Here is an 8491-nt window from a genome sequence, read left to right as displayed (position 1 = left end):
TAATTTCAGGCTGCACATGAAGGGAGCATATTTTCCCAAATGCACAGTTGCCAGTAGCTCCTGCATCTTGTGGGGGTGGCAAGTGGCAAATTGGTGCTGAGACTATACAAGCTCTGGGGTTGTGAACTTGCACAAACACTGCTTTTGCAGTTGCTTACTCCTATTCCTTCATGCACATGCTGCTTTGTTGGTTATCTTTCTCTGCACTAAAATATGAAGAGTCAGGCTGTCATTTGCCTTCTAGGCTGCAAGTGCCCATTGCTGGCTCATGTCCAGCTTCCCACCCACCAGCACCCTCAAGTCCTTTGCTGTAGGGTTGCCCTCAGTTTCATCATCTCCCAGTCTGGATTGATGTAAAGGGTTGCCCTGACCTAGATGCAGACTTTGCTTTTTGCTTTGATGAATCTCCTGAGATTCTCCTCAGCCCACCTCTCCACCCTGTCCAGCTCCCTCTGATTGGTATTATCTACACTCTTGCTGAGCCACACCAAAATCAGTGTGCCCAGCAAGTCAAAGGATATGGTTCTGCCCCTTTGCTCTGCTGAGACCATACTTGCAGTGCTAGGTCCAGCTATGTGACCCCAAAACCAAGAAATACATGGACCTGATGGAGTGGGTCCACAGGAGGGCCATAAAGATGATCAGAGGGCTGGAGCACCTCTCATGTGAAGACAGGCTGAGAGAGCTGGGGCTGTTCAGCCTGGAGAAGAGAAGGCTCCAGGGAGACCATAGAGCTGCATTTCAGTATCTAATGGGGACCTACAGGAGGGTTGGGGAGTGACTGCTTAGAAGAGTCTGCGGTGAGAGGATGAGAGGCAATGGTCTGAAACTGGAGCAGGAGAGATTTAGATTGGTCATGAGGAAGAAGTTCTGCACAATGAGAGTGGTAATACAGTGGAACAGGTTGCTCAGGGATGTGTTGAGGCTCCATTGCTGGAGACATTCAAAATCAGACTCAATGTGTCCCTGTGCAACCTGCTCTAGTTGGAGGTGTCCCTGCTGCCTGCAGGGGGTTGGACAAGATGACTTTTGAGGGTCCCTTCCAACCCAATGTGAATCTGTTTGATCCCAGCAGTGACAGGGGTGCACAAGCTCTGACTGTTGCTTTCTCAAGCCTTACCCAGGCTGCTGTTGTGTTTGCTGAACACAGACATTTTGGGTTAAAATTAGAGTTGTCTTCATGGTACAAATCCAAATATATCCACTCTGCAGAGCTGCTTAGCTGCCTCTCAGTGCTGTTGCTTTTAATATGCATTTAGTGGTGTAGAAAGGAAAACACTTTTAAAAAAATTATTTTGGGGAGCAGCTCTGAGGAAAGGGACCTGGAGGTCCTGGTGGGAAGGAAGATGCCCATGAGCCAGCAAGGTGGCCAAAAAGGCCAAGGGCAGCCTGGGGTGGATTAGAAGGGGCGTGGTGAATAGGTCAGAGAGGTTCTTCTGTCTCTGTACTCTTGCCCTGGAGAGGCCACATCTGGAATATTGTGCCCAGTTCTGGGCCCCTCAGGTCAAGAAGGACCTCAGGGAACTGCTTGAAAGAGTCCAGCACAAAGCCACAAAGATGCTGAAGGCAATGGAACATCTCTCTGCTGAGGAAAGGCTGAGGGAGCTGGGCTCTGTAGCTTGGAGAAGAGGAGCCTGAGGGGTGACCTCATTCGTGTTTATGAACATGTGCAGGGCAGTGTCAAGAAGATGGAGCCAGGCTCTGCTCAGGGATGTCCAATGACAGGACAATGGGTTTAAGCTGGAGCAGAGCAGGTTCCGCCAGAACATCAGGAGAAGTTTTTCCCACTGTGAGGGTGCTGGAGCTCTAGAGCAGGCTTCCCAGAGAGGCTGTGGAGTCTCCTCTGGAGACATTCAAAACCCACCTGGATGTGTTCCTGCGTCACCTGCCCTGTGTGATTCTGCTCTGGCAGGGGGGTTGGACTGGATGATCTCTGGAGGTCCCTTTTAACCCCTATCATTCTGTGATTTTCAAAGGAAAATGGAAATGGTGACATGTCTAACTAATTAAACAGATTGTTGCATTACAGGAGAGCTTCTTTTCCATCACTGCAATGGAGGCAAGGCTTTAGTGTGGCTGTTCATACCTAAATTTCAGGACTGAAGTGGAGTCTTTTCTCAGATGGTGGCTCTGTTGAATATGGAGATGCAATAAGTATTATGCCCTTAGATTTCAGTAAAGGATAATGATCCAGGGAATAGATTTGGTTGGCAGTTTTTTGGTTCCTTAGATGCTCTGAAGGATGGACTCATTTATTGTTCAAGTGTATCCTGTGGATGATAGAATAAACTGCAGTCTAACGAAATGGATTTGCACTGCAGAGTTAGAAGCTGGTCGGAACACAGGAATTATGTGATGGGAACTACATAAACAGGAGAGAAATTATATTAAACTGGGAGGGGGTGGGGTAGGAAACAATCTTTTGCATATCTAAGTGAAATAATCTCAAATGCACTAACTGAGAAGGTATCTGGTTTGAAAAATAGCATAAAATAGGTGTAGTGGCTGACAGCACATTACATGTGAAGTGGGAAGTTACAAGTGGAAAAGCAGTTACTCAGTTTCAGGCACTCCATCCAGTTTGGGTGTCCCCAGCAGGAGGAGGACACAGCTGTTGGAGTTAGTCTAGAGGAGGGGCACAAAGATGATCCAAGGGCTGGAGCACCTCTGTTATGAGGACAGGCTCATAGCTGGGGTTGTTCAGCCTGGAGAAGAGAACACTCTGAGGGGGGATCTTAGAGCTGCCTTCCAACACCTGAAGGGATCCTACAAGAAGGCTGCAGAGGGACTCTTCATCAGGGTTATCTAGAAACAGGACAAGGGGAATGGTTTGAAGCTGAGGGAGAGCAGGGTTAGACTGGATCTTAGGAAGAAGTTCTTCAGTACAAGGGTGGTGAGACTCTGGAATAGGCTGCCCAAGGAGGCTGTGAATGTTTTCTCCCTGAGGGTGTTCAAGGCCAGGTTGGATGAGCTCTTGAGCAACCAAATGTAGTTGAGAGGTGTCCCTGGCCATGGCAGGGGGGTTGGAGTAGTCTCTGTGGGTCCTTCCGACACCATCCATTCTGTGATTCTATGATATGCAAAAGCATTTTAAACACTGTTGTTGATTCTGGCTTTGGTATGATGACTCTTTGGGGCAAACTGTTATGAGGGAGAGACTGAGAGAACTGGAGGGAGTTTGGAGTACAGGACTATTGGTAAAACTCTGCAGGAATGACTCAAGACAAAAAAATGTGAAGGGCAGAGCCATAGGAAAGAAAAACTGAAACTACCACCAAGACCAGACTGCCCATGGGGAGAAACAGCACAAGCCTCAGATGATTTAGGCTCGTAGACTGCACTGGGTTGGAAGGCACCCTCAAAGGTCATCTTGTCCCACACCCCTGCAGGCAGCAGGGACATCTCCAACTACAGCACGCTGTCCAGGGCCACATCAAGTCTGACCTTGAATGTCTCCAGGGATGAAGCCTCAACCACATTCCTGGGCAACCTGCTCCAGTGTCTCACCACCCTCGCTTGAAAGAATTTCTTCCTAATCTCCAGCGTAAATCTGCCCTCTTTCAGCTCAAAGCCATTGCCTTTCATCCTGTCACTACAAGCCCTTGTCAAAGGTCCCTCCTCAGTTCTCCTGTAGCCCCCTTCAGGTACTGGAAGGTTGCTCTAAAGTCTCCCTGGAGCCTTCTCTTCTCCAGGCTGAATAGCCCCAACTCTCCCAACCTGTCTCCATAGCAGAAGTGCTTCTGCACTCTGACCATCCTCGTGGCCTCCGCTGGACCTGCTCCAGGAGGTTCCTGAATATTCTGTGGCCCACACTTTGTGATTATTAGAGTGAATTTGCTCAAAGCAATTAAAGATGCACTCTTTAGTGGGAGATAGGAAGGAATCCTATCAGACTGACTAACTTCTCACTGATTACCCATCAAGGTTACCAGGCATTCTGCAGCAGTTCGCTCACATTTCTGTCCACTGCATGCACTGCTGAGATAAAAGGCAGCAGAGCCTTGCCTGCTGCAGATGGCTTTGCAGATTGGTGGCAAAACCAGGAGAGTTGCAGAAGACTGAGCCCCTCACCAAAGAGGTTCCACTAGACGGTGCCTAAGGTCTCACTCCACCTGGGGATTAGGCAATAATCCTTTTATAAGGCTGTATTTAGATTTTTTTTTTATCAGTACTGACCTGATGTCCTGAGAGATGAGGTTGGGACATTCTTCCTGTGCCACAGCCTGGGTGGAGAACAAACCAAACACGTTGAAGTACGAGGTGGTTTCCTGCAGGAAAAGAGGCAGCTACCATGAAATTGAGAGCATGGTGGCTATTCTTAAATAGCTCATGAATCATGTGAACCTCATCTCAGTGTTTCCCAGAAAATTAAGATGTCACTAACATATCATCTGAAATGCCTCTAAATTATCAGCCTAGCAGTCCAAACAGCAGTTAATGACTGTCAAATAGCAGTTGAAAATCAGGAGCAAACAACAATTTGACATGAGATTGTGATAAGAGACTTGTCTAGCTGCAGCAATCTTGCCCCCTCAGTCAGTGGAGACTCCCATCCAAGCTTGGTATTTCACTTGTTCTTTGCCATCTCTGTTACTATGTCAGCAAGGTGCTGGTACTGCTGATGTTCTCCTGCCCTGATTTCTGGGTGCCAAAGCTTACTGCTGCTTCCACAGATGGCAAATCCCGAGGAATGAGTGTACCACATGGTGCTACTCCCATCCTAAAGGTGATACAGGCCTGGGATCAGCCTCTGATTTACCTGAGCTGAAAATCTGGCAATGCCAGGTTGCTGCAGGAGTGGTCAGATGGCAAACCTTGGTACCTTTTGAGCTACAGAGCAGCAGGATATTTCAATTAGTGAAGATCTGATGCACTGCTGTAAGCAGAAGCATGCCAAGCTTTTTATTTGGCTGGAGCTATACTGATGTGCCTCATGCTCACAGAATCATAGAATGGCTCAGGTTGGGAGGTACCTCAGAGATCATCTACTCCAACCCCCTGTCATGGGTAGGGACACCTCTCAACTAGATTTGTTTGCCCAAGGCCTCATCCAATCTGACCTGAAACCCCTGGGGAAGAGGCATGCACAACCATTTTGGGCACCCCATTCCAGAGTCTCACTACCCTCAGACAGAAGATTTTTTCCCTAAGATCTGGTCTAACCCTGCTCTCCTTCAGCTTCAAACCATTCCCTCTTGTCTACTCACTGGACACCCCTAGGAAAGTCCCTCTGCAGCCTTCCTGTAGGATCCCTTCAGGTATTGGAAGGCAGCTCTAAGGTCACCCCTGCAGTCTTCTCTTCTCCAGGGTGCTCACCCTCAGCATGTCCACGCAGCTGCACGTGTTCATGCGTGACTTGCCTGAGGTGACCCTGCCTTAGGAATGGGGTTGGATTAGATGATCTCCCGAAGTCCTTTCCAACCCTTACCATTCTGTGATTCTGCAAAGCAAACCCCCTTCCTTGTCCTCCTGGTGGCAGCAAAAATGCAAAGCTCCGTCTGCAAGAAGATTTTCTTCCTTGAGTTAGCCAACATTAAAAAAAATATTCATGTGCTGCTCAGGGCTGGCCAGATTTTGGTAGTACCTGAGGCTGGGATATGGTGTGAAGGCACAGGGAAATGCACTGTCCAGTTACTTGAGTGCTGGCGGTGCAGAGAGATGTCATCTGGACAATTCCTCAGCTGAAGACAACTTTGCTTTGGGCATTTTGTGATTCTAACTGCAGCTTGCCTGGAGCCTTGGTCCTAAGCTTTGTCCCTTGGAGAAACCTTTTGGTGGGTGCTCAATCAGAGGTCACAGCTTTTACATTGTAAGTGGTCATGGACAAAATACTTGGGTGAAATGGAGGAGGCAGCACCAGGTGAGAGGAGTTTTGGTCAACATTAACTTGCTGCTCATGTACCTGCCAAGCTGGGGGTTTGTCTTTATTGCCTTACTTGGAGGTAGTTTCGTTAGGGGAGGCATCGACTGTGTTTGGTTTGGGCTTTTTGTTTTGGAAGTGGGTGACACTTTGCGCTCTGAGTGGTAAAAAAAAATCGTCAGTGACAATTTTCCGTCCAAGTCGTTATCACCGCTGGATTCAAACCTGTGCTCTGCTGACCACCTGAGGGTAAAACACACCTGAAAATCGTCGCTGCCATGAGGGAATTTCGGGCACTTGGCTTTTTCGGCCAGGGCCGATGCTCTCAAGCTTCCCCAGCTTTGTGCCCTGAGCTGGGGGGACGTGTGGCGGCTGGGGTGGGGCGGCACTGGAGCTCCCTAGGGACTCCTGGCGGGTCCAGCGCTGCCTCCCGCTCATCCCCGGGGGGGCGGTTCTCGCAGGGCAGCCATTCCTCCGGGCTCCCCTCCGTGCCCCGAGGCGCGGCCAGCATACTTCCCCACACCTCCGCCCTCACGGGAAGGCAGCGACAACGACACCGGCAGCGGGTCCGCCCCGTCGGGGGCGTCTCCGTGGCGGCGCGGGGCCGCCTCCCCTATCCCCGCCCCTCGCCTCCCCAGTCGCGGCCGCGGCTGGACGGGAGCGGACCCGAACGGCGCTGTCCGCTCGGCCGCCCCGTCCCGTCCTGAACCGAGCCGGGGCGGGAGCCGCCGCCCCATGCGCTGAAGGGGCGGCGGGATGGGGCCGCGGGGCGCCCGCGGCTGGGCTGGCCGCGCCGGGGAGCCGGCTGCCGGCTGGACGTGCCTCCTGCCGCTGCTGCTGTGCGCTGCGCTCCGGAGCCTGCTGGCCAGCCCCGGCAGCGAGGGTGAGCGGCGGGAACGGGGCGGCGGGGCTGGCCGGGAAGCGGGTGGGCTGCGCTGCTTCCAGCTCCTCCGGCGCCGTGGGGGAATATTTTGGGTGGGGGTGCGGGGTGGGGGTGCTGAGCCGGCGGGGAGGGGAGTGTGGCATCGGGGGAAGGCGGCCGGCACCGGCCGGTGGGGTTCGGGGAGGAGGTCCCGGGGCAGGGAGCAGAGAGGGAGGGATGCCACAGGGTGCGGGCAGGCTTGGAGGGGGCTTGCGCAGGTGCCTCGGCACGGGCGGGTTCTATTTTTTGGGAGGGGGCCGCATGCGATGTTTCCCGGGTGGGTTTGCTAGCGGCTTGCAGCGGGGCTCTACAACCGGCAACGCAGGGGAGTCGGGCTGCTGGGAACGAGGGGTTTGGGCTTTTTTAACCCTTTTTAATCCCTCCGTGGCCATCAGCGTGTCCAGGAGTCTTGTCTATCAGGGTTCTTTCAGGCTCTCAAACCGAAGTGGGGGCTGGTTTGGAGGTGTCTTTTCTTTTTTTTTTTTCCTTTTTTTTTCTTTTCCTCCCCATCTCTCTGTCCGTGGTGCTTGGGCACTGCTTGGGGGCCTTTTATTATTTAATCTCCTTAATTTTGGATCCTTGGGCGGTCTGTGATGTGACAGCGATGGGTGAAGTTCAGCATCCGAAGGGGATGGCAGTGGCTTGAATAACAGCAGAGCTGGCTTTGGTGATGCTCCCTTATTATTTGTGAAACTCCTTTAGAGAGAAGAGGAAGGATGGCAGGGCTTGGGGAAGGAAGAGCGTCCCAGAATTTCAAAGATGTGGCCTGAGGTGGAATTTATTCTGGAGAGCGAAAATAATGTGAATCACAGTTTTCTTTAAACATTAAAGTGTGGAGGAAGGAGGAAAATGCTGCTCCTGTGTGCGTGTGTGTGTAGATATCAGAAGTGCACTGGTTTGGGGATGTGAGGGAAATGGCTTTGGCTGTGGTTAGATAATGGTGAGCCAAATCCTTCTGCCCTCCTCGCAATTTCGAATGATTTCACCCGTGGGAGGGATGCTGGGGAGGTGGAGTGGCGGCTTCCGAAAGGCTCTCCCTGTTACCTACCCGCCTCTTGGGAGGCACGCTGTCCTGCACCCTCCCCTTTGCCCCGCTTCAGCGCTGGGAGATGCTCTGAGCTCTGCCTCCATCAGCCTTGCCAGTCCTCTGAACATCTCTGGGTAGCGCTGAGGGAGTCCAAACGGAACGTTCCCCGAGTGAAAAGGTGTCTCAGCGTGAGCAGGGGACTCATACACGGTGGGAAATAGGACTGAGAAGGATTAAGGAAGCTGCCCAGCAAATGGGTTTGGTGGCATTTTCACAGGGAGGTTGCAGGAGAACATTACAGCGCTGACGAGCAGCGTGAGCGCTTGCCTCATGCTCTCTCTTCCCCCCCCCCCCCCCCCCCCCCCCCCCCCCATTCTTCTGACTGCTGCTCTCTAATTTCTGGCAGCTAAGGGCTGCTGGTAGGAGGGCTCTGAGTGTAGACCTGAACTTCCTCGGTGCCTTCGCTGCTGGGAGATGTATTTGTAAATAAGCATCTGTGACAAACGCTGCTCGCAGCAGGTCTCCTCCGCCCGTTACTACTGAGCAGCACCGCTTCTGGGAAGGGCTCAACCCTGCGGTACGAGAGGCTGAGTGCAGCGCAAACCCCAGGTGCTGAAGGTCCCTCGGCCTCGTTCTGTGCCACTGAGGCTCATCACCAGTTTGGACTTTGAAAGTTCAACTG

The 8491-nt window shown here is 52.1% G+C and overlaps 1 protein-coding gene across 10 annotated transcripts in view; it reads left to right on the top strand.

The window, feature by feature from the left end:
- The first annotated feature begins 6501 nt into the window (after positions 1-6501).
- Positions 6502-8491, top strand: part of EPHA5 (EPH receptor A5) — a 220036-nt gene continuing 218046 nt past the window's right edge. For 6 of the 10 annotated variants that reach the window (XM_064148551.1, XM_064148550.1, XM_064148547.1 and 3 more), the window contains exon 1: positions 6504-6743. In XM_064148551.1, the coding sequence (XP_064004621.1) occupies positions 6617-6743 (127 nt within the window). In that variant the 5' untranslated portion in view covers positions 6504-6616. Of the gene's footprint in view, positions 6744-8491 lie in introns of all 10 variants that reach the window. The other 4 variants (XM_064148556.1, XM_064148555.1, XM_064148552.1 and 1 more) reach the window with 3 other exon arrangements.

Source organism: Pogoniulus pusillus, chromosome 9, assembly GCF_015220805.1.
Source record: "Pogoniulus pusillus isolate bPogPus1 chromosome 9, bPogPus1.pri, whole genome shotgun sequence".
Lineage (NCBI taxonomy): Eukaryota > Metazoa > Chordata > Aves > Piciformes > Lybiidae > Pogoniulus > Pogoniulus pusillus.
This window is presented reverse-complemented; position numbering and strand designations above follow the sequence as displayed.